General features: G+C 31.1%; 2 protein-coding genes across 3 annotated transcripts in view; one reads left to right on the top strand and one right to left on the bottom strand.

The window, feature by feature from the left end:
• Positions 1-27,885, top strand: part of LOC127699116 (dihydroxyacetone phosphate acyltransferase-like) — a 226,750-nt gene that overhangs the window by 143,130 nt on the left and 55,735 nt on the right. The window lies entirely within an intron of this gene.
• On the bottom strand, positions 147-27,885 carry LOC127699141 (uncharacterized). The gene is made up of 8 exons (XM_052202891.1): positions 27,579-27,885; positions 16,176-16,314; positions 11,318-11,439; positions 10,504-10,601; positions 9,268-9,362; positions 6,786-6,922; positions 4,673-4,759; positions 147-3,818 (listed from the first exon to the last, which is right to left on the bottom strand). Exons 1-8 carry the CDS (start codon positions 27,799-27,801, stop codon positions 3,751-3,753), a joined length of 969 nt encoding a protein of 322 aa, XP_052058851.1. The 5' UTR covers positions 27,802-27,885; the 3' UTR covers positions 147-3,750.

Below are 27,885 nucleotides of genomic sequence, written 5' to 3'. Positions count from 1 at the left end.
CCAAGTGATAAGAAAAGGTTGTCTCTAACTTTCTAGGTCACATGAGCTAAAAAGATGATGCACACAGTGCTTTTATACAACAAATTAGGAAGGAAAAAATCCAAAAAGTGATTTTGAGTACAGGGAGATAATCCAAATCAACACTATTATAGCATTTAAATTTATATTTAATCTGCAATAATTAACAAATAAAATTTTCCAAAAGAATTGCACAATACAGACAAATTTTACAAAAAAAAGCAACCTAGAAGCTATTATATGTATAATAAACAAACTACAACATGACAATAAAATACAAAAGCTTAAATAACAAATAGGCACATGATAGTTTGCATGGCTTTGCATATTTTATATGCTTTGAGAAAATAATGAATTGACGATAATATGTACTTTATTTCATTAATATCCTGTGATGCAAGTAAAGTTTTTATGCACATTTTACTTAAAATGCCTATGCATCACATTTTTGGCAAATATTAGGTGTATGCCATCACAATAACAATGCTGTAATCCATTCTACAAAACCATCACAATTTCTCTTTACATCATTCTGAAGATAATGGATTGATCAGGAAATTAAATGCTTTAACAAAAAATTCAAACTTTTAGTGTGCAGATCTTTCACAAATGACAATAATGCTCAATAAATATTCCTGTCCATGTTTTAAAATTATTTCCAATAAAATACAAAACACATACTCAAATAAATTTGCATTTCATCCTGACATTCCTGACATTCCTACCATTTTTCTCTATCATTCTCACACTTCATGCTTTGTTATTTTTATCGTTAATTGTTGCTGCTAATTAAAGGTAACTGATTATTGTAAGCTATGTACAGCTTGTTTCTGAAACCTATGCTGTGTTCTATAAATAACTATGTTGCACTTCAGCTAAAATAATGGGAAAAGGTGTTTAAAATGGGGGTATTATACTATATATTATACTATAAACTTTTAAAAGATGAAAATTGTAAAACATAATGGCACAGTTTTGTAGGATTTCAAATTGAGACAGCTTATTAACTGGTTAATATTGATACAATATCCATGTAAATCAATGAATTTATGATTAAAAAATATTTTTTGTTCATTTTGCAAGAGGTTTTCACAAAAAAAAGGATAAACAAAATTATTGAGGCAAATTTTTTTTTTTTTCAAAATACCAAGTTTTTCGTACCTCTGAACCATGGACAACAAACCAATGATGTCAAATTTTTATTTAGGGCTTTTCCAGACTTAATTGAATGGGGGTTGGAAGGCACTTTTATTAAAATTTGATGGGTGGTGGTTATTTTTGACAGATAGACATTCTAATTATATGAAATTATCAATTAAAATTTTATTTTAGCCTTTCGACACCCCCATACATTTATTTCTGGAATAGCCCTTAGTGCAATAAAAAGAAATTACCCGCAGTTCTAGAAATTGGAGTTACATCCGTTTTGTTATTCATTTTGAAGTTTTTTGAGTATTTGGTTTTGGTTCCATATATTTACTTATTTCAGATTTGCAAACCATTAATCATGTGGTATCAAAAACAAATGCTCAAAAGACTTCAAAATAAATAACAAAAGGGAAATAACTCTAATTTGAATCATTATTCCCCATCTCCAGTTCTACTTTTTCTCCAACTTTCTTGTATTTCTTCATAAATTCTTTTTTGCTAAAAATTTTCATCCTGAAACTTTCTTTCTCTCTCCATGCTTGTCTCTGTGTTTACTAGTAATTTATTGTAAATAACTCATCAATGTAACTTTAAAATGTCACAGAATCCATGTTGAACTCTTCCGGTGATTTCACTTCCAATAAAATTTACATTAATGTTCTATATATTTCTTATCAATATATCATTTGATATAATCAAAATAAATATACAATAGTACAGAATATTCACAATATAGACTAGATTTTTGACTACATTTTATATTAAATTTCTAATCTATAATCCTAACTAGGTTAGATTTAATCACTATATTATCAATTCTTAACACTTTAATTAATAAATCTATCACTAATTTTATAATCAAACAATTTTCTATGTTAAAATTTTATATTCTTTACTCTGGTTATTTTTATTCATATACTAAACACTTACAATAAATGTCTTATTATGCAAATAATTATCAAAAGTATTCTATCAATTTTTGTTCTAAATACCCCAATAATGGTTTTCATAAAATTAATCAAAATATGAATAAAATCTACAGCAAAAAAAAGTAAATATCAGTAAAGCAAATTGTTCTTCAGGCTTTTCTTGAATTAGAATGCTTAGTGAGTATGCTCGATTCTTCATCCAACTGCTTTAACTTTTATTTATTTTCTCAAGTTACGGTTTTCACTTAATAAAAAAACTAATTGAACTATACATCACCCCTTAAATAAAATGGGCAGAATAGCCATACTTCAAAATTGGGCCTTTTTTACTTTAGGTGCCCAAACCAATATACAGCTATACTAAACCATCCTTTACCCTAACCCTAACCCATACCTAATCTTGACAATAGCCATTAAACCCAATCCTTACCTATTACTTAAATATAACCATAAATGAACCCTAACCCTTAAGTATAGGGACCCCTAAAGTAAAAGAAGGCCAAAAATTGTACAGAAGCATTTTGAAGTCGTAAGAGACAATGTCCGATGCAACAATATAAAAGTGATTGTTGTATGGCCTCAGTAGTTTTAAGTGTCGCAGATAAAAAAAAAACAACATATTTGATCATCAACCAGAAAAAAAAGATAAAATAACCTGCAATAATTAGTTCAAAGATTGTTCACATGTTTGTCAATTATATGCAAAACATTAAAAATAGATTATAAAAAATCAAATTTGTAATAACAGATTAAAATCAACATTAAAATGTAAGTAGATTACTCCATCAAATATCTAACACATATTGGCAAGGACATAAAATTAGAATGGAAATATGCAATAAAACTTTGTTTCTCAGTGTTTAAAAAATACTACACAAGATGGCTATGTCATGTGATAAAAGACTTGAACATGATTGGATGTAAAATTTGATCAGTGGTATGTGTATAGTTTTGATTTTAATGACTGGCCAAAGAACAAGAATAATACTCTTACATGAACATGCTTAATGGCTAAATCTATTATCATATGAACATATGGCATCCATTTCTTTTGTTGTAAAAACTTAATTTTTTGTTTTCCTCCCACATCAGCCATAATGGATTATGAAAGTCCTTTGAATGAGTGATTAAAGGGGTAAAGGGGCCATCAATCTGCTTACTCAATAAACACATTATTATTTATCTGATAGTGGGCAGAGATTTTCCCTTGCAATAGGTTATCTGTGGACCATTATATTTTAAGGTCCAATATGACAATGTATGCTGATCACTATGTTTACAGAAATTATCAGGCATTTTTGTAAAATACGGTGTTAATTATAAGATTTAATGTCTTAATGAGACTCTTAAACTACTCAGAAGAGGTGTGCCTACATTGGCAGAATTTATATTACAGATTACAGAACTGAGCATAATCCATTATTACTGCAAAGTTTATTATATATCAACTCTGGTTGGTCTCTAAATTTCCATTAGTTGCACTACTGCAGTTATCTAGTAAGCTATATACTATTAAAGTTGTTCAAAGTGGATTATTAAAGAGGTTTTATTAGTAAGATGAGAAAAATGAAATAAATTTGAAATGAACACATTGGTACACTGCTGTAGACAATAACTTAGCAACATATTATTACAATCTGTCCAAAGTTGTTCTTTACGAGTTCGCTTTGATGAATTTGGAAACTTTTTCATGGGCTCTCTGACAGCATTCTTTAAAATGTCCTAAAAAGAGAAAAATTGTTTGATGTTTAACATCTGAAAATACTAACTACATGCATATTTAAGAGGAAAACATGTTAATGCAATATAAATATACCCTGCTTTGTACAAGACCACGGTCTAGGTCAGATTTTTTGTTCATTCAGTCAATATATAACGCTGAATGTCACAGCATAATAGCTTACTGGTTGCAGAAGAATATTCTGTAAATTGATAACTGACAAGACACCTTTTGAAACTATGGAACACTGTGGGAGACAAAAAAAAAACCAAAATGGCACCTAACTAATCACATGAAGGGACCCTCAAGGTAACGGTTAATGTTAATAATATATTTACATAAAAGATATTGACATCTGTTTGAAATATATAGCACTAGGGAACTCTGATAAATCAACAGTAAAGTCACCTGAAGCAAGCTGTTCATTTAATTTCAGCACTTTTGATTTCAATATTTAAAAAATAAAGTAGCTCCAGGTAAAATTCAAATTGCAATAACCCGTTGTAATATTTACTACCTGTATAAATCAGCCTCTAATTCAGTGGTTGTTGTTTTTTGCTGTGCACATTTGTTTCTTGTTTGTTTTTTTTAGCATAGATCAGGTCATTGGTTATCTTTTTTTGAACTGTTTCACATTTAATCATGGCCTTTTATAGCCACTATCTGGTATGAGTTTTGCTCATTGTTGAAGGTTATATAGTGACTATAACTGTTTACATTCTCATCCTTTGATCACTGATGGATAGTTGTCTCATTGGCAATGATCTCACATCCTTATTTTTTTAATTATGGGTTCAAAAATTGTTGACACATAACATTACCTCCAGTTATATAATATATACAATGTAGTACAAACCTGGCATAACAAAGAAACCATGTGTAACCCCTTTAACTGTAAATGTTTGAGATTTTACTCCTGCTTCCTTTAACTTCTCATGGTAAGCTGAAAAAATAAAAAAGAGTATTATCTTCTTATTTTTATATTTACCCATTAATGATATTTTTCATTTGCATACCTCCTAAAAAAATCACTTATTTCATTTATTTCAGATTGAGTTATCTTCCTTGGTATGGGATATGCAGATGATGTTCTGGAACATGACAATACTTACCTATACTTATATGTCAAAAACTTTTCTTTTCGTTGCTTCATTAAAAAATAAGTTCCTTTTCTGAATTTATGATTGTGGATGATTTAATTATTTAGAGATCGAAGGCTTGTGAAAAATTTATATAGATTTCAAAAGGGTGAATTATATTATATCAGTATTACTGGTGATCAATTTTACCGAAAGCTTTATGTGAAAAAAGCCACTAGTTCTAGGAATTATACACTGATCAATGGTTACTAAAATCTGTTGAATAACATCCTTTGAAAAGTATAAAAAATAAATATGGCACAACATTTTCATGTTCTGTGAATTCATTATAATTTGTGTGATACCAATTTTCGTGGAGTTCTTTGATATAAAGTGAACCATAAATTCAAAGGTTCAATAAAGTACAAATTTTCTACAGGTTACAGTGTTCCAGCTTGAATCTCAGGGCAGAAGGGTGCTAGTTGTCTGAAAGGGCACTTTAGCGTAATAACCTAGATTGTAAGGGCACTGTTGGACAGTGTATAAATAATTACCTTGAATACTGCTAGGCTCAACTGGAGAACATTAGTTGTATTTAAACGATATTCAGAAATTAATCTGTTCTTGATGTTGGTTCCAGTAAGAATTTTTTTTATCAAATTATCATACCATGAAGCAAAGCATATCATTTTGATGTTAATCTAAACAAACTTGTACATTTGATAAGGAAAATAATTATCAGAAATTTCAATGTTTTATAACTTATACCAGTCTACAAAAATAAACAAGTATGTTTTGAAAGATGGAGTTATATATGCAAAATTGAATGTTTAATCTAATTAAATTATCTACATTTAAATTGCTTGAACAAACATATAGTATATTGTTATTAAAGTTATTTATCATCATTTCAATTGTTACAAAAAAATACTTTTAAGTGCACACCAAAGTGCTCCTAAGTAAGGAGTTTTATAAATATAACAGGTGAGACAGGAGATGATCATATTATATTGATGCAATAATATATTGCATATATTGCAGAAGGTATAAACAGTTACTTTTTTCTCCATCATTGTTTAAAATAAAAGCATTTGTTGAGTGCTCCTATGAAAGGAGGATTATAAAATACAAGAAGTAAAACAGGAAGTGGTGCAAACTTGTTATGTTCAAAGTACAAATTTCTTTGATTCTTTAAATTTCATACTCATGGTTATGAAACAAAACATTTTTTTTACCAATTTAGTCAAAACTATGTGTGCCTTTAAAATTGTTTTAGATTTTATTTTTTATATTATGCCTACTGAAATACATTTTTTCAGGTGTACATGCTGTACATAAACATTACAAATGGATAACATGTGGACATTTCATTCTGTATTAAATATCTAGTATTTGTTCAATTATCTTAAATCCACTAATTAGCAGTAAACAATCATTAACAAAGGTGATAAAACTGTTAAAGGCATTAGGTATTTAACTTAATCCCATTGTCAGTTAATTAGTGTTACACAATCAGGTAACAATTTTACCGGAAACGCCGATAGGCATGAAATTTGGAAATTTTAATTTTTTGAAAAGGCAGAGGGGTGCATTCTTTTGCTTTGGAGGGCAGAAGGGCGGGGGTAAGGGCACCAAGGGCGGGCCGCCCTTCTATTTAGGGCAGGCGGGAACACTGGGTTAATAGGGAAACTTTAACAACATGAAATAACAATTTTTCCTCCATCTATGAAAATGAGTAACCACAAAAATAAACAAATCCACAATATTGCTCATCAAATAAAAAAAAGGCTCTTTATTCAATATTATAAAGTTTGGAAGAACAAGAAATCAGCAAGCACTCTGGACGATGTTATATTTCAAGTAATCGTGTGACAACATTTACATTCTTACCATATCCATGGTCTCTATTCATATCTAATTCTGCCATTATAATCAACGCTGGTGGACATTTATTGAAACTTTTATACAACAGTGGTGATGCTCGTGGCTTTTCAAAATCGGCTTCATTTATATAATTTCTGTTGAACCTGAAAATTTGAACAAGATGAAACTAGTATTGGTAGGTATGTTTTAACATGATTGACTGATGTCAAAAAAGGATACCTAAATATATGTACTTACATACTCTCTTTACTTAATTATCTAACAAATGTCACATGGTTGTCTAAAAAAAGAAATCATCGAAGATACCAGGCTTTTGTTGGCCAGACTAGCATTTCGTATACAAAAAACTCATCAGTGATGCTCAATTATAAAAAGTTAATTGGCCAAATAAAATACGAAGTTGAAGAGCATTGGAAACCCAAAATTCTGAAAGGTTTTGCCATATACAGCTAAGGTAATCTGTTCCTGGTAAATGTTTGTACTATTTTGATGCATGTAATTTGATTGTCAGGCAAATTGTAGCAGTATCCATCTGTGTTCTTCAATGGACAGATATAGTGTAATCAACAAGTATCAGAGAATTCAACTCAATCTTGTCCTGAACTTGCAGTAGTGAAATGCGAGCTTTTGTTCTGTGTTGGAAGCATCACTGTAACTTGAGATGAAGAACAGCAATAAAAGAGCTACTACTTTGCTTTAGTTTGTCCAATGCATGTAAAGATTTAGTGTCATGGATTAACACTCCATATTTCTTCTTTCCATTAGACAAATACCTATGTCCCTCTTCTATCAATATTTGAAAATAAACAGAATCCTAATGTAACAAATAGAACAGGGCTGGCATGTTGAATGATTGTCTGCCTTAACTCAGCTTCAGGCCCTTGATAGACAACAGATAGAATGTCAGTCAATTACTTAAAACCTACCATTGTAATATCGCACTAGATAAGACAAGACCCTTCTCAAACTCTTTATCTGAATTAAAACCTACCATTGTGATATCTCACTAGAAATTACAGGGCCCTTCTCAAACTCTTTATCTGAATTAAAACCTACCATTATGATATCTCACTAGAAATTACAGGGCCCTTCTCAAACTCTTTATCTGAATTAAAACCTATCGTTGTAATATCTCACTAGAAATTACAGGGCCCTTCTCAAAAACTTTATCTGAATAAACCTACTATTATTATATCTCACTATATAATACTAGGCCGTTCTCAAATTCTCTATCTGCATCAAAACCTACCACATTAATATCTCACTAGATAAAATGGGCTCTTCTCAAACTCTTTATTTGAATTAAAACTTACCATTGTAATATCTCACTATATAAGACAGGGTCCTTCTCAACTCTTTATCTGAATTAAAACCTACCATTGTGATATCTCACTAGAAATCACAGGGCCCTTCTCAAACTCTTTATCTGAATAAAAACCTACCATTGTGATATCTCACTAGAAATCACAGGGCCCTTCTCAAACTCTTTATCTGAATAAAAACCTACCATTGTGATATCTCACTAGAAATTACAGGGCCCTTCTCAAACTCTTTATCTGAACTAGACATCATTGAGATGGGAGCCATCTCTGTGGGCCCCGCTGTAAATAACGTGTGGTAAAAAATTTGTATCTTTACCATAGGACATGGGGTTGTCATCTGAAACCAAAGTTTTTGACCTTAACCTTTGACCTAGGAAGTTGTACATACATTATGACACACCCTCTGGTGTTGGTTAATATACATGTCAAGTATAAACTTTGAAATCATAATGGTTCTCAAGATATAGAGTGGACACGATATTTACCATAGGACATGGGGTTGTCAACTGAAACCAAAGTTTTTAATCTTGACCTTTGACCTAGGAAGTTGTACATACATTATGACACACCCTCTGGTGTTGGTTAACATACATGTCAAGTATAAACTTTGAAATCATAAGGATTCTCAAGATATAGAGCGGACACGATCTTTACCATAGGATATGGGGTTGTCAACTGAAACCAAAGTTTTTGACCTTGAACTTTGACTTAGGAAGTTGTACAAACATTATGACACACCCTCTGGTGTTGGTTAATATACATGTCAAGCATAAAGTATGAAATTATAACGGTTCTCTAGATATATAGAGCAGACACAATTTGTTACGGACGGATGGACAGACGGACAGACTGATCACAATAGGGCGACCCGCCACTAGACTGGGCCCTAATTGAAACCTATTGTTGTAATATCTCACTGGATAAGACTATGCCCTTCTCAAACTCTTTATCTGAATACCGGGTTAACCTATTATTATTATATCTCACTAGATAATACTAGGCCTTTCTCAAATTCTCTATCTGAATTAAATCCTACCATTGTAATATCTCACTAGATAAGATGGGGCCCTTCTCAAACTCTTTATCTGAATTAAAACCTACCATTGTAATATCTCACTAGATAATATGGGGCCCTTCTCAAACTCTTTATCTGAACTTAAACCTACCATTGTAATATTTCACTAGATAAGACAGGGCCCTTCTCAAACTCTTTATCTGAATTAAATTTTCTTCTATAGTCTAATGAAGGATAAACTAAAACCTGAAATGAAGAAGAAAAATCTGTAATCATAGTGAATTCTTGAACATTAAATTGATGTGAGGATATCGGAAATTCAGAAAGGAGTAGGTCTGGTAAGGGCCGATTTTGGCCTCAAAATTCAGGTTCATCTGATGAAAGATTTTAGACACTTTTTACACACTTAAGTGTCTACTTCAGTCGATTCAATTAGTTTATGTGAAAGATTTTAACTGATTTAATCATTAAAGACGCTCAAATTCAAGCTTGAATATGAAAAATCTATCAAATATGCCATAATATGTCACTTTTCAGATGGTTTTGTCAAAAATGAAAGTGGCCGCATCCGTGTTCATTCTCAATCTTTATAAATGTTATGTATTATCATCAAATACATTTTACATTTAAATATTAAGAATGAACACAAATGCGGCCACTTCCATTTCAGACGGAAACCGTCTAAAAATTAACCAAAATGCTAAAATTTCGAAGATTTCAGTAATTTAGCATGACTTAATGATGCTAGTACCGATACATGTGCATTGTATTGTCAAAAACAGCCCAAATTTATGTAACAGAAGTATTCTTCTTTCCAATAAATAGCTAAAAATTTACATTTTAACAATTTTGTAAAACTGCTATATTTTGGGGCTAAAAAGGAGTCTTACTGGGCCTACTCCTTTTGCCATGCATTTGTTATTGTGATTTTCAAAAAATGTAGCATACAAATGATGCTATCAAATTTAAATTGCAAGGTTCTAATTTTGCAGGTCCATCCCCCTCACACTTTTTCAAAATAATAACTATATTACAAACATTTTTTTAATTAACAATTCATTTGCAGTATCACTATGAGACATTTTAATGTTAATCAACTAATTTTTGTGGATATCTTTTTTATCAACATATTTTTTTATCAATAAATATCAGTTATTTGTTTCCAAAGATTTCTAAAATACGGATGGAAGTATAATTATACTTAAAATCAATGAAGCATAGAATGTTGGTTAATGTGACAATAAAATCTGAACTAAACTGTACTTTACCAGAAGGATTTTAGTGTGAAATATCATAGCTTTTTAATCCCAGGTTTCTGTAGTCATTTTAAAATCAAATTTAAAATAGTATTTCATAGGAAACTCCAATGTAAACAATACATGCTAACCTGATAATTTATATTATATTCTTCATGACAGACAGAGGCCGCTAACCTTCCTCCAGCACTATCACCACCTACACCAACTGTACTTTCATTTACAGCACCTGTAGAAAAAAAGTTACTACATAATTTTCTCGCATTCTGTTTTGGTTCATTGATTAATTGATTAAAAGAATTTCAAAGCATGGCTGAAAACACATCCACCGACCTAATCATCCTATTTTGAAGTTACCCTCATCCTGAGTTAGAAATTGTAGTTCTTTCGTTTCTGTGTGTCTTGTAATTCAAGAAATATCTAGTTAACTTTTGGTTAGAATGATAACAAATTATGGAATTATCTCCCCTTAATTGTTAAATTCTAGTGCATTTAAACCAAATAATATCTTGAAATACCAGAACAGGAAAAGGAAACGAATGTTACCGGCATATTCATAAACCATTAAACATTCTAAACTTAAATAAATGTAAAATTGAGCTGGTTTTTGTTTGTCATGTTTTATATGTTTTAAGATATATCATCCTACTCAGGTGCACTATTCTGACACTTAGCCGACAAGTCTTTGCCCTTATTCCTAAATGGGATAAGCTTGACAGAGGACCAGCAAATACCAATTGTAAATTCTTTAGTTTGAACCAACTGGGGATAGGACTAACAACCTCCATTACTTGAGGTGAGTTTTCACCCACAAGCTTTTTGAGGTAATATGTTCTGTGTTGAAATTGTTACTGTGAAGATATTAATTTTCATTATTGTTGGGTACCTGCAGTTATCATCTCCAGCAGTAGTTCTCTTGACAATAAACAAAGATTTTAATCATACCTATTAATCCTTTGTTCATTTTGACCCATCGTACAACACAGACAGCATCTTCATGGTTGGCTGGGTACTTATGTTCTGGTCCACATCTGTATTCTACATTTACCACAACACAAGGGGCATCCCTAAAAATAAAACAATATTTAATTTACCACAACACAAGGGGCATCCCTAAAATTAAAATAATATTTAATCTAACAAGAAAGAACAAACTGTCATGCTAAGCTTACACCCACCTGTAATTCAAAGTATATGAAAACAGGAAGTAGGTGTCTGACAGATGCAATAAGTGTTCACATATTACAACTTATCACATTCAACTGCTGACTAAATATGAAGCCATTCTGTTTATTAGTACTGGAAAAATGTTTGAAGACAATTTTCCTTTGTTTTCAATATACTGAAAAATTCTGAAAGTATTGACAAACAGGAAGTTGTGGCCTGACAGATCCAAAAGTGCTCACAATTTACAACTCATCACTAACAAGCTGCTGAACAAATATGAAGTCCTTCTGTTCAATAGTAGCTGAAAAAGTGTGACAAAAAAAACATTTGTCAGAAAAACACAGATGAATGAATGGGCAAGGTGAATGCAATATATCGGTAACTCCCATTCCTAGAATGGGGTTATAATAATTCTGAAATAACCACATAAGATACAATAAAGACCTAAAGTTAAAGAAAGCCAAATAAAAATTAAGGACCTACACATTATCCAAAAAGTTTGAAGATTGATTAATTTATTGTATACAAAAAAGATCAGTGGCAAATATTTCATACAAATTCAGGATAAGAATAAATCATGCAATGAATCAATTGATTTTAAATATTAGATTTGTTTTGTAACTGGTCACCCCTCAAAGAATTGTTGCAGGGGTTCTTGAATGTCTTAAAGTCAAGAATTCCCAACAGGGGATATCTGATTTATCAACATTCTGACTAAACATACATTTACCAATGGAAAATTGATACTTCCAACCCCACCTTTCCAGGAGAAGTCAAGGTTACCAAATAAACATACCCCAGTCATCATTGTAGGTTTCGTTGATGTCATTCAACAATTTACAAAGAAAACATTAAGTAAAATCTTTTTCAAAGGATTGATACTAATGTAAAATTAAATAAGGAGATGTGGTATGATTGCCAATTCCAATGAGAAAACTATCCATCTGAGTCAAAATGAAGTGGATTTAACCAATTATAGGTCTGCCATAAGGCCTTCAACAATGAGCAAAACCCATATCATATAGTCAGCTTCAATGGGCTCTGACATGACAAATGGTGAAACAATTCAATTGACAATGGTCAGGTCATAGTGATTGATGAAATATAAAAAAAATCATTTACCAAAGCTTGTGAAGTATAAAAAAAGTATTCAGTTGATAGTTGTAATATTAGATATATATCCTTACTTTTATACCAAAAGAAAAAAATCTGTAGAATGGAGATAATATATTTCTTAGGTTCAGTGGGATACAACAATTGCTATATAAACTTGTTGACCTTCAGGAAGTTTTGTTTCCTGTACTGAAACCCAGTTAAATTTATTGATGCCTAGGTACTTAGTTACATCTTTTTATCAAGCTATTCCCTATATTAATGAATTATTTAAACTTCTGCACCAAAATTTTACAATCTTATCCTGTAATCTGTAATTGTTCTAAACATGCATTCATCAATAAACTATGTTTATACTGTGAAAAGCAATTTAAGGGAATCAAAACCAGGAGACAGCAAAGTTTGTTTTACCCATTCAATGGTATATATATGTTTATTTATTAGACTTGAAAGTTCAAAGAAGTTACAAAACATATAATATTCATGTCGTGATTAGGTTAAAATCATTGATTGGTTTACTGTAAATGGTTTGATAAAGATAGCCTATTCAATTATGTAATTCCTTCTACAGACTAAAGCTTCAAAAATATCAAGTAATTGTCAACAAGTTTAAAAGGAAGGACCCATTATGTAACATCAGGATTGAGCCTATTATCTTATTTGGGATTCTGAAATCAGCTGATCTTTTGATTGAAATATATCTACATTTGAGAAATTTCATTAACCGGTAATTTTATTGGTAATTTGGGATTTTTCCTTTAATCTTTAGAATGACTTAAATCAAATAATTTTATTGATGTAAATTCCAGTACAGGAATGATACCAGCTGACATTTACAAAATACAAATACAAAAATAAACCTGACATTTACAAAATACAAATACAAAAATAAACAAAGACTTAAATGAGAAAATCTTTAAAGATAAATAGAGATATTCAAACTCATTCTCAGAAACAACTCAAGATGGACAGTGGACCAATACTTTGCCTACAGGCTTGAAATATTCTTAACAAAGGGTCAAACAGCCATAAAACAATAGAACTTATCGCTATTTGGAAATCTGCGCCACTTGACCCGAGAATCTGCCCCTCTTGAACTATTGAGGTCATACAACAATCACTTTTCAATTGTGGCGTCAGATATTTTCTATTATGACGTCAAATTTTTATGGGAATCTTTGTGATGTCCAGTAATAGCGGACAAATAGCGATAAGGTGTATTGTATACTTTGCATATATAGCATGAAGATAAATAACATAAAGCACAACATTCACTGAAAAAGATATATGAAAGAAACGTACAAAAAACACTATTTACTGACAAAAACTAACTTTGGGGATGCTTGTGTACATGTTGTGTGTGTTTTTTCTGAAAATAGCAAATCTTTGGAAAAATTTAGCCATTCTCCCCTATGATGTTGTTTCTTAAATGACAACACACTTATATCATTTCTGCATTCCTATTTTCTTAAACCTTTAATGCAAGTTTTAAAAATAATATCAATTATTAAGATTGGAAAAAAGTAAAATATCAAAAATACAGAACTCCTAGGAAAATTCAAAACAGAAAGTCCTTTATCAAATGGCAAAATCAAAAGCTAAAAGTTTTTATTAAAAAAAACTTCATTTTCTGTGAATTCAAACCTAAAACTTCTTTCACTAAAATAATGCTAATGAAACAATTGCTAAAAAATCACAATATTTTTTCATGATCCATATTACGGGTAGATGCATACTAATTAAAATTAAGGCACTAGACCTTCATACACTAACAATTCTAAGTCTGAAAGTCTGAATGAAAATATTTAAAATCATAATAATAAATTTTTCAAATGCTCTAATTTTTACAATTCTTTCTTATACCATCTGAATAGCTTTATATAAAAAGCAGAGAACCAATATGTGTGATGTAATATTTCAACAAGTAGTAAAGCGTTTTCAATCAAGTAAACTTGTCTTATTGATTACAAATATCTTGCATGTTTCAATCTTTCAATTTTACGGCTAAGATGGATGTTTGAAAGATTTTTGGTGTTTGTACAAAATAATTGATGAACCCAATAAAACTTGGAATACAGTATTACTCTATACAATCTACAAAATTTGTAATTAACTTACACAGAAGACCAATAATTATTTTACCACAGTTATTTAACCAAATATAGAGAGGTGTGAAATCTAACTCCAATTAATTTCTGTCAATTTCCTTACGGAAATAAAACCTGTCAAATTTAGCCAAGATACAGATTACTCTTACCAAATACTTTTCCATAAATAAAAAAAATTGTGTAAGGAAATTGTGTATTTTGGCTTTTATAGAAGCATTTAAAGAGATGTGGTGTTTAGTCAAAGAGACAGGAACTCATAGAAAACTCAACAGACAACTTGAGGTCAACATACAACAGGGGCTTAATTATCTTTCATATTGACTGGTACTTTTTCATTTGTAGGTGGTATTATTCAACATATTCCAAGAATACCTTATTTAATAATTCCTAAATTTAGACAGTACTGGATACCACCTCTTAATGAATGGCCTGATACAAGGGTTTAGTTATCTTGATTGCAACTTTCAAAATTGCTTTTGATAAAATTTATCACATTTGGGAAGAAAATAACAATAACTCCTTCTACTAAATGCATATTATCATATATCACTTGGAATTTCAAACACCAAACATCCAAGACATGAAATAATTTCATTATTCACAATTTACTGCACAGCACATCTATGAAGTGATATAACAAGTTGATGACTGCATTGCAATCTCTAATATTTCTGATGACTATGAACACAGCAGCAGAAGACAGATATTAATACTGTAAATTCAGAAATTATTGCGAGGTTTTTATTAATGCGAATAATGCGACTGGGTGACTATCGCAATAATAAGAACTCGCATTCTGATGTCTGTTACATATATCTGTATGCAGATTTTCATGATATCGCAATAATTAATCTCGCATTTTTGTCCATTCTTGAAAAATCGCAATAATAAATGCACGCAATAATTTCTGAATTTACAGTATTACACAAAAACCAAATCCGTTCATCTGATCTAATGCTATATATATTTCATATTTATGTGCAAGTTAACCTACTGATATTTATAACAACCTCAAGTATACTTTGATGTTCCACTTAATGTAGAGCTAATTGACCTGATATTAGTTTAACATTTCAATAAGCTATAAACCTAGGAAAAAAAATTTCAATATTTTTCTGTTTATCTACATACTTCATACTTTTTATGGGTGTTATAGATTTTCTATATACATCCCTGTATCTTTGTTTTGAGGAGATAATCAAATTAGTCAATTGCAACTTTCAAAGGGAAATGCATGGCTTAGTATTCGCCAACCTCCAACCTCCTGCTCCCACCCCCCAAATAAAAACCATGTGCTGTCAGACCAAAAGAGATAAATGGCATTCAAGAATTAAAAAGTCTTCTTGACAGAGGTAAAACAGTATACCCCCACTTTTTTAAAGCCGGGTATAATTACTTTTTACATATATCCATACCTAGAAAATATTTTACACACAGTATCAACAGTTTTCCGTGATCCCACCACATTTCCTCCACCATGGAAGTAAACAAACACAGATGGCGCTACAACTAACGCACAATTCTTTGATCTGTATACTGTAATACAAACTCCTTCTACAATATGAATATATTTAATGATTAAAAAGTTTGATCTTTTTCTTAAGATCCATTTTTCAATTTTGTTCTGAACAAACTTACTTTCATGAACTTGATCACTACTACATGTTCCCCTTTTTAAATAACACCTTTTGTGTGGATTTATTGTGTTTTGAGGTTGCTGTCTCATTGATGTATGCCCCACATCTCTTTTATTCATATCAAAACAAGAATGTGACCATAGTACACGGATGCCCCACTCGCACTATCATTTTCTATGTTCAGTGGACTGTGAAATTGGGGTGAAAACTCTAATTTGACATTAAAATTAGAAAGATCATATCATAGGGAACATGTGTACTTAGTTTCAAGTTGACTTCACTTCAACTTCATCAAAAACTACCTTGACCAAAAACTTTAACCTGAAGCGGGACAGACGAACAGACGGACGAACAGACGCACAGACCGAAAAACATATTGCCCCTAGGTGGGGCATAAAAATTCAAAACTAAAATAAAAGCTTTATCCATGTATAATGTATATGGGCAAATATTTGTTAAAAAGGTAAATAACTCTCAGACTGCATGTCCTCAGCAGTTTAATTCAGATGACATAAAATTAAAAGGGGAGAGACCCCAAGTTTACTAATATCAATGTGTCAATGAATTAATTCTTTCATATATCAATATTCATGTGTGATAAACATAAAAGCGTTACATTTCAAGTTCATAAAAGTTTTTTAAAGTTTTAATGAAAAGCACACAAACTGGGCTTTCTTTTGCCCACTCTTTATAATTAAGTAATCTGATATTGTGCATGAAACAATTCTCAACTAGCTTCTTCAATCAAATATTCTGCATAGAATAAAGAATAATTCTTTTGAGCTTCTTTGATGATCATGAATAATATCAAGTTTAACTTAATGTTCATCTGCAATCATATTCATAAACATTTTAAAATTCATAAAATAAATTTCTGCAACCAGATAGTACATGAGCACAATCATCTATGAACATAAAATAAATTAGAATTTCTGGTATTTACTTGTCCAACTGTTAGTTCAGATTAAATACAATCAAGCAAATAAGCTGTAACTGTGATTTTCTGACAATTCTCCAACTTTTTAATTAACTTATTTCTTCAATATACATATACACTATCTTTCTTCCCAAAGGCTGAAAACCACTAGCAAAATAAACAAACCGTAATTTGATTTTCATCCACCCAGACTTAAATGAGGGCAAATGAAAATTGAAATTTTTTTCATATTATATTCCATACAGTAAATTCTACTTCATTAATGAGCATGTAGTTTTTTAATATATATATTTTGTTTGTTTTTTGGTGTTTTAAATGCCACTTTTAGCAACCTTGGCTTTTATAGCATGGCAGACAGTTTTGTAGGTGGAAGAAACTGGGGTCCAGTGGAGAGAACAAACCAACCTTGCAGGGAAACCTGCAATCCTTGTAAATTAAGATGAGAGTGGAACACACCTTACCATTAGTGACAACCTCAGAGTTAACAAGCTGGTGATCACTGTAGAGTGAAATCTTAGACAACTCAGCCATAAAAGACCCTTTTAAATAATGACAATATCCTGTTTTAAAGAAACTCATAAATGCTGTGGAAAACCCTTCACATATGAATTATATACAAATATATCAATTGTTAAAGGATTTAATTCATATTTCATCTGCAGTCAAATTTTCTAAGATTGAGGATGGGAATCTATAATCTTGCATTCATATATTAAATCTTCTTTGCATTCGAAACTATCCTTGTATGTAATCCTGTTTCCTTATAATTCATAAGAGCTGCTGATAGTCAAGTGAACTTTTAACACTCAGAACACTGTTATAGTTATAAATAATAATAGAACTTGATCATAATTGATATGTTTTATAGGATGTACTTTAAAGTGATTGATCTGTGTAAAGTTTGTTAGATTGCACTCTCCCCAGGGGATCGTCCTAAAGCATATTTGTTGTATAATACTTTTATTCATAGATGCCAATTTTTATAGTTTTCATCGAAAATATGGTTCTAATCAAACTAGCCTTCATTTAAGTAAGAGACAGACTTTTATATTAAGTTATATTTTGAAGCCTTTTTGTTTATAAAATTATTTGTATAAACGATATCTCAGATAGAATGAAAATGCATCCTTTTCGATGCAAATTTTTGCAATTTTAGCACATGAAGCTAAATCAAAGTTCTTTAAGCTTCAAGAATTCATCTATTAATTGTTCATATTCATTTCTTGTTTAGAAATTCCATTATGGAACACATTTTACATCATTGTAACCATTTTTTTAAGATGTTTCGGCCATTTTCTTTATTATCCTTTTAACCTTTGAATCCATATTCATATTCAGGTTTTACAATCCAATGAGAATTTCTAGCTTAGATAATAAACTGCTTCGCTGAGCGCAGCTGGATACGCCCGCAGAGGTCCAACCCTGAACAGTTGGGGCAAAAATGGACACAATATTCAAGCTTGATACAGGTCTGAATTTGGATTGTATTAAATATTTGACATGTTATAGGTTTCTGAATAAATGTAGTCAAAGAACTTGAAATTGGTTAAATGAATTGAATTTATATTCAATTCAAGATTTCTTGCTGTTGTGCAATACACTGTGCTGTTGCGCAATACTTAGTAAATCTGTTGTCAGACTATAAACAAATAAAGATCAATTAATTCTCAATGTCATATTAGAAATTTATAAAAATGTAAAGGGAGCTTACATCAATAGAAATAAACAATTCACCAAAGTTTCATGAGAATTGCTGACAGCATTTTTGAGTTTTGATATTGTCCGAAAACTGTAAAATCCTCCCTTTTTTAATGAATAAAACCCCATAACTCAGAAATGTAAAATGTAAAATGTAAAATTTATAAAATTCTAAACGGAGCTTACATCAATAGATATAAGCAATTCACCAAAGTTTCATACGAACTGCTGAAAGCATTTTTAATTTTTTTTACGAAAACTGGAAAATCCCCCTTTTTTTATGAATAAAACCCTGTAACTAGGAAACGTAAAATCTAAAATATATAAAATTGAAAGGGAGCTCATGTCAATAGATATAAACAATTCACCACAATTTCTTGCAAGTTGGTGAAAGCATTCTTGAGTTATTGTCCGAAAACTGGAAAATCCCCCTTTTTTTAATGAATAAAACCCCATAACTCGGAAACGTAAAATCTAAAATTTATAAAAAACAAAAGGGAGCTCACGTCAATAGATATAAACAATTCACCAAAGTTTTATGCAAATTGGTTAAAGTGTTTTTGAGTTAATGTCCGACATGTTGACGACAGACGGACAGAGGTATACCATAATACGTCCCGTAAAGGTGCGTATAAAAATGATGTCATCTTCGATTTCTGGCCGTGACAAATGGTCGCTAAAACTCTTTATGATTATTTTTTTTTCAAAAGTACACCTTTTTACCCCCTTTAATGTTTATTCATTTATTTTTAGTTTGGTTCTAATCTAACTATCTGAGAACAAATAAATAAGGTACCAATCTACAATCGCTTTGTTCGTTTGCTGGTGTTTAAAGTGACTTTCAGCAAACTTGGCTATATCATGATGCCAAGTTTTTGTGGACGAAGGAAGCCGTAGTAACCTGTAGTAACCTGAGAGAACCACAACCTTCAATAAGTCAACTAGCAATCCTTGTCAATCAAGATAAGAATTGAACACACTTCACCATGAGCAGGGTTCAGACTCATAACCTCAAGAGTTAACAGGCTAGCGATCAATGTGGAAAAACTTCTTACACCACTAGGCCACAATTCATTTAGTGGCACAGTTGAAAGGATATGCAGTTAATGCCATCAGATAGGGAAATGGAGTGAAAATCAAATGTACTCAAATTTGCAAAACATAACAAAATCTTTCAGAAAATATCTCTTTTTCAAGTATTCTTCTTATTTTTTTAGGGAAGATAGAGGTACTTGAACACCAAACTAAGAAATCTTAATAATGAAATATAAGTTATTAGTTAAGTTCACTTTTTACAATTTAATTGATGAAAATATGCAAATGGGAATTTAAATGAATTTGCTGGCCATAAAAAGCACATCCTACAAGTAAAACTAATTGAATACCACTTGTAGTTAAATAACTTAAAATGCAGTTTATTTGGTACGACCCAAAATACTTGACACAGATACTTGTTTTTAAATACTTGTGTAATTTGTTTTAAACCTGGGGGTATACGTTAAATAACATCATGAAATTCAATCAAAATTGTCATCTTAAATTAAATGGTATTATGTTAAGTAAAAGTCAACATACATTTTTATGTGGCCAGTCAAGTTCAAATATCAGAAGACATTTATCTGCCTAAAACACTTTAACTACTTATTTTAACTTTAAAATTCAGACAGTTATGTATTTTTTTCTCAATGTCTGGTTTGAAATAAAGCCAATATAAAAATGATTCAAACATGTTTCATGAATATTTAATTTGGATCAGAAAAAGTTTGACAACTTCCATGAAACAAATCATTTAAAATCAACAAAAGAGCACTGCATTAATTAACTGACTTAGTTTTTAGTTCCACTTTAAACATGGGAGATAACTCAAGTTACCTTTATTAAATGCACTATCATGTACAAAACTTATTAATCAGTGCACTACACTAAATCAACCAGCATGAGATCAAACTGTCAGAATGACCATCAAATAGTTGGAAAAAACTCCTAAAATAACAACGATATTGATTATTGGTTAATTAACATCCAGTGGCAAATATTTCATGTTTCAAGAACAATACCAAATTTACGTTTAATACTACAGGAAGATTTGGCAAGGTAGATCAACTGGGATCTATGGTAAGAAAGTTTGGCTGCTACTAGAAAAATATGGTACATTGATTAGAACAACAGGCCATCTACAGACCCCTCAAAACCAAAATACAAGATATATAAATAAAAATATATACATAGACATGTAACATTCCCAGATGTGATATTAATTTGTTTATTTAACCCTCCAACTATTTCCTATGGGATACACCTTATTATGGATTTAATTAGTGTGTATTATTATTATATTGGAGATAATTAGTGTATATTATAACAATGATAATCAGAGATGATATTGATATAATCCCTCCCCCTACAGATTATCATGGCACATTCCCAGAAATTCCCCAAAGTATACAAATCTTTATCATGTCAGAAATCTTATCTACCAGATAATCTTGTTTATCATATGTTTGATGGAACTCATCAACATGTCCAGGCAAGCTACACAGGAAAAAATGTGCTCTATCTTTGTAATAAGTACAAATCTGTTTTGATAACTTCTGACAGATATATACAACATGTACATGTACATCTACAAAACTTTGTTGATTTATAAAGCTTATTCTTCCCCAACAATAAGCATCCCATGAAGATACAGTTTAAGTGACTGGTTTATCAAAACCAAGTTTCAAAGACGTCCTCAGCTTTATTGAGTGAAAATTTATCATTTTTTCTTATTTTCAGTAAGGTTATTGTCAATATAGTCATACATTGTACATGGTTCCCCATTTAGTGTCTAGTATGGAAAAAACAGCAATAATACTTCCTATGTTTTATTCTGACATCCTGGGAAAGACAAATTAGCTCGTAGTGATCTACTTTAAATGATTTCTGGTTAGTGTAATGTGTATAGTTGAAATTCCAGTGTTTACTAATTTTCATTCACCAGTCCATGATATATACCTTTTTTGCGATGATGCGGCATAATGCAAACATCAATAAATCTATCTATTTTTCTGGCTTTTATATTCATCATACAGTTTTTACTTTAAAACTAAAAAAAATGTGGAAACAAATGAAATTCAACAAAGCAAGATATCTACATGTTCAGGATAACTTATGTAACATATAAAGGTAAGAGATAAAAAGTGACATCCACATCTGCTTTGTTCATAATAAGCCAAGGCCATAAAAAAGAATATGTTTGTTTGCCCTAACCCTACCTACCCAGAAAATATCTGCCTTCTCAAAATCTTTTATTGTCCTGATGTGAAAAAGTTTTTTTTTAAATCAGATACATGTTGGTATGAAAACTAAAAAAAATCTGACACTTCAATTTCTCTTTGCCGATGAAAAAAAAATGCCTACCTACCTAACCACTGTCTCTACCTTTGGGTAGGGTTTGGGCAAACTAAAATATTTTTAAGTGTGGCCCAAATTACAATTTTTCTCTTGGGGAATTAATTAAACATAGTCAATTCTGTAAAGATTCAAATTAAATGTAATCAATGGAGGAAATATTTGGGTGATGATACTTCACTACTATTTACATAGGAGAAAATGAAATAGTCAGATGAATCAATAAAGAAACTGTACCATAACCATGGCAAATAAAATATAAGTGCCTGGCTAATTTCAATGCAGATGAAAATGTTATGGTTGGTAGGCTATAAAAGTTAGTCAGAGTGAACTTTAAGGTTCAACCATATATTGTTTAAAGTACTTGCCTCAGTGATTGTTAGCCTGTTTTAGTGATTGTAAACCTCAGTTTTTGATATTTCCAAAATTATAGGGGGGAAAAGGGGAGGGGGTGTGCTACTGAGGCCCTGCTAATTGCCATCTCTTAATTCTATTTGTTTGAAAAGCTTCTGGTAAAATCATAGACTGGCAGCTTTAATAAGTTAGAGCATATGTACTAAAAATTATCAGCAATTAAAAATTTGCATCAGAAAAAATTGTAATCATAAAAAGACTAAGTACAGAAATCAGCTAATTACTCTTGCAAAACTGGATGGTAATAAAATGCTAGACTCTTTGACAATTACAATACAATACTGGAGTCATATGACATAACTTGGTGCTATATTGTCTAAATCAATAACTATTTAGTCAACCAGAATTACTATAACTATAAATTAGGCGGCTGATGTTTATCTCAAATAGTTTGTCTGGATGAGATGTCATATGATACCTGTATTTCATTGTAAAGGGGGAAATATTATAAACATACCAAATAGACCTTGGAGGTTCTTACCTACACATTGAGTCAGTTTAGACTAAGAAGCCCCTTGATTCGAAAAAATGTCCATCTGTTTATTTGATGTACATGTACACGAATTCAACAAAATTAAATCAACCATGTAATGAATTATTGCGTCAACATCAATCAGAAATCAGAAATGTGTGGAAATCTACCAAATTTATATCAGAAGTAAAAACAAATGAAATTTTTACATATTCTTATACAGTAAAATCTATTTTTTTCTACAGTCCATTTCTACGTATCAGCAGTTTTTTGGGGATGACCTAATTAACCATTAATAAATTTGGTTAACAGCAAACCAGTGATAGTCTGATGTTTTTAATTGAATACCATGCTATTTTCTTACCTTGAACTACAAAAAAATTTATATACATGTATGTAAGCTTGAGAGAACTGGAATCCAAAAATAATTAAAAAGCAATCAATGAAATAATCTCTACAAATCATGTTAAAGATACTGAACAAGAAATTGGACGTCAGACTTGTGATAGACTTACCATTGGTTGTCCTTTATACTCTATTTCCCTTTCAAACAAAAAAATCTTTCAATTATTGTGAAAACCATAAAATATTCACTTAAAGGCTTCAATTACATCATTGTCATAATTGATTGTCTTACATTGTGTTGATATATATATATGAATCATTACATTCAGTCTGGAAGTTATTAGTGGCATAATGTTACAATCAAGAAGGGAGAAAAAGGATACAGGGTAGATTTACTGAGACATCACACAACAGCCCGTGTGGATTTTGCTTTTTCCACCGGCCCACCGTGTGCAGTCCACCTGTGCCCACTCTAGCTATAATCTCTTTTTTGTAAAAATATTGATTACAAATGCTTATCTGCTTTTTTCAAGTGATTGTACTTGCAAGTCTTTAGATGAAACAAAAGAAATTGAATGCCCACTCCTACAGGTGGGCAGAGTGGACAAGGTACAAATTTTGCCCACCCGGTGCCCACTCCCATGGTGGGCCGGTGGACAAAGCAAAATCCACCCGAGCTGTAGTGTCATTTTGATACACACAAATGTAAGAATGTAGGAAGAAAAGTCACAGAAAAAAGTCACGGATAAAAAGTCACAGGAAATAAAGTCACAATAATAAAAAAAATTGTAAATATAGTATATTAAATTTTTATTAAGATGTAGGCAGAAATTATTTCAAATATATACAAATTATATATTGTACGGAAAGTCACAGGAAAATTATTTGACCTGAATTTGTATATGTAGTAAATCATATCAACTGAATAGTGTTTCCGAATACTTCAACATCTTTTAAATTTCTAATGTTAGAATACAGGGGTGTGGTATTTCAATGTTTGTGTTTATTGCAATTTAATAAATTCACAAGATTAAAATAAACGGTTGTCCATGAAAATGTCATGTTTAAAAAAAAATTGTTTTGAGAAGAAACAAGAGTGTATCCATAGTACACAGATGCCCCACTCATACTATCATTTTCTATGTTCAGTGGACTGTGAAATTGGGGTCAAATCTCTAATTTGGCATTAAAACTAGAAAGATCATATCATATGGAACGTGTGTACTAAATTTCAAGTTGATTGGACTTCAACTTCATCAAAAGCTACCTTGACCAAAAACATTAACCTGAAGCAGGACAGACGCACAAAGAACGAACGAACAGATGCACAGACCGAAAATCATAATGCCCCTAAGTGGGGCATAAAAAATTGATACATGTATGTTGTGCAAATTTGCCGTAGATGTGAGAATTTACCATCCCCCCAAAAGTTGATACAATGAAATTGAGAAAAATTATTACCGGTTAAAATGTTTTTGTTTTTAGTAACATGTCTTTGGACTCCAATCATACCCCCCCCTCAAAATTCACTAAAGTATAGACACATTTTTGTAAATATTAGTGTTTTCTTTTACTACCTGTAAAATAATTTCCTAAAAAAAATCATACTTATTAATAATAGCAGATATTATAAATTAAACAGTCAGTGTGACTAGAATGACAATCAATTAACTAAACCAGTTCCTGCTGAAATTTGTTGCAAGCCTACAGCCATTTACTACATTACAGATTCTTTCAAAGATAGTGTGCAGTATGCACATAATGTTATTGACTTTTTCCTATGCTGAATTCTTTCTTAAATACAGTGGATTTAGTCAAGAAGATAAAATTGGCCAAAATGTATACCTGATTGTGCATTAAAATTCTCTTGAAAGAGAGAAAACAGAGTAGAGTAGCTAATTAAATATTGGTCAAAGCAGTCAATATTGTGACATCACAAGAAATTCATCAATTCCTATCAACATGATCAACTCATTGCAAATTACTTGTACAGTACCAAATAACTTTATTTCCTCTTATGCATTTGTAACTTTCTAATTGTCCAATGTTAAAATTGGATGAAGATCACAATTTTCATGTATTTGTAATGTTTATTGGTAATTCCATCATATATATATATATAGCATGAGTTCGAATCCCGGCGAGGGAAGAACAAAAATTTGCTTCCGCAAATTTGCAGATTTATCATTGTTGTGCTGTATTTAGAGTAATTATGAATATAATATGCGTTTCAGCCGTGTATCACCTTCACTGGTGATCCAATGCTTGGATCTGTCGAAGAGTTGTCACTTGTTTAGACGTACTTATATATATATTTATTTTAATCAATTGCAGGAAAGAAAATTAACAGAGTCCCAGTAGGACATGGTCCCCTAAACTTTGACATGTGGAAATGCATATCAAGACAATAATTCTAATTGATATATACATTATACATATTGTGTAGTGGTGGTCACTTTGTTTACTTGTTTATTCTATTTATTTGGGGAAATTGGTTAATGTTATAGTATTATTTATAGTTCCGTAACTCTTTCTCCCGATACCGGCCATGTAAATTATTCTTGTCGGGACTTCCTGCTTCTGCATGTGCCTGACTTCCGGCCCGGCCGAGCTCGTTGACCCGAGGAACTATAAGTATGACGTCACTCACCGGGTTCAGGGCAGTCTACACTTAGGATTTGAAATGAGCAGACGCTCATACGGTTTGGCTTGCAAATAGGGAACTTTACAATGACAAGTAGACTAGCCACGACCGTATATTTTATTATTCTTGTATGTAACTTATATTGAGCCATAACGTATGTCTCTTAATAAACATCTTGTTTATATTTACGTGGTTTTATAGTTTGTCAAATATCCCAGAACTTGGGTAGACAACGGGAAGACAACGAAGTCAGTAGGAAACTTCACTCCCGTTACAATTGTATTGCCATGCCTGTACATAACAATTATCACATCTGCATCTGTATACAATGTTGGTTAAAGGTTGCTTTTATTTAATTTAATGCATATATTTGGGGCATAATTTTATTTTGGATTATTAAATGACAATACAAAATAAAAGTTTCTAAATATAAATTTTTAAAAAAGTCTACTAAAAGATAATTGAACAAATTACGTCACTGTTCATCATGTGAAGTGAAATAGCTGTGATATGTTTTTAGATGGAATAGTTTGGCAAAAATGTGCATATTCCTTTCTGCATGTATATAATTAAAGACATTCATTTGATACATGAAGATCAAAGCAGACATACTATTGTTCATTTTTACCATTCTCGAAGTTGGAATGTTAAAAGATAATCTACATCATCAATCAATTTTATTTACATCTTAAAAATATAAAAAAAAAGATCAGCACACAGCTTTCAGTATTGGCTATTTCAACTTGCACATTTTCATAGTTTCAATCCAAAAAGTTGTCATTTACCTTTCTTTGTACAAATATAACTTTCAAACTGAAAATATATACATGTATAAGCAAATCACAATATTGCACATTACAAAAGTGCATATACATGTACATGTATATGTCACCCTCTAGACTTAAGATGAGTTTCCTATTTCCGTTTTATGACTTAACTGGCCCTGTTGACCTGGGGGTAATTCAGGGGAAAGGTGTCAAAAGACACTGTGACATGAAGATATTTGTTTTGTAGAATAAGATTTTCCAGGAAAATGCATTAATTCAATAATTGGGAGAATAAGTATTGCTAATTTATATTTTAAATTCCCTTCTTTATTCAAATCTTTACACTATGAGCCAATACTTACTGGTACATGTATGTGATTTACAAATTATATTGTAGATCAAAGCCAACAGGACTGCTAGGGAGGTCTAGATGTACATTTGTCTGGATACAATTCCATCCCCCCTTTTTTCTATTTACTAAGCAAAAGAAAGGACTTCACCAAGATAAACATACCCTTAACATATGGTGATGGAACAGTAAAATCTTTAACACTTCCTTCGAATTCCACTTCTCCTCCAAATTGTTTTGCTATTTCTTCTTTTTGAACCCTGGCTTCATCAAATGACATTTCATAGTAAGGCTTGTTATTTCCATTTTCGGTTCTTAGCTTAAAATAGCTTTCTGTCTCTTCGTGCACTTTGTATTTCTTTTTTAAATCATTTAAAGCTTCAGACATGGCTATTGTTTGCAATCACATCACACCTTTAACATATTAATGAACCAAAATAATCTTATTTTGCTACCGGTGAATTTCTTTCAC

This window comes from Mytilus californianus, unplaced genomic scaffold, assembly GCF_021869535.1.
Source record: "Mytilus californianus isolate M0D057914Y unplaced genomic scaffold, xbMytCali1.0.p SCAF_4, whole genome shotgun sequence".
Lineage (NCBI taxonomy): Eukaryota > Metazoa > Mollusca > Bivalvia > Mytilida > Mytilidae > Mytilus > Mytilus californianus.
Note: the sequence above shows the minus strand (reverse complement) of the source record. Positions and strands in the feature narration are given on the sequence as shown.

Bases quoted from the DNA above. Each gene is read 5' to 3' on its own strand.
- LOC127699141 (XM_052202891.1), bottom strand. From the start codon at position 27,801: ATGTCTGAAGCTTTAAATGATTTAAAAAAGAAATACAAAGTGCACGAA. The intron at 10,602-11,317 runs GTATGATTAAAA...TTTTTTCTACAG, and splicing joins AATGAACAAAGGATTAATAG to GTGCTGTAAATGAAAGTACA. The intron at 4,760-6,785 runs GTAAGAATGTAA...TTATTTTTTCAG, and splicing joins GAATAGAGACCATGGATATG to CTTACCATGAGAAGTTAAAG.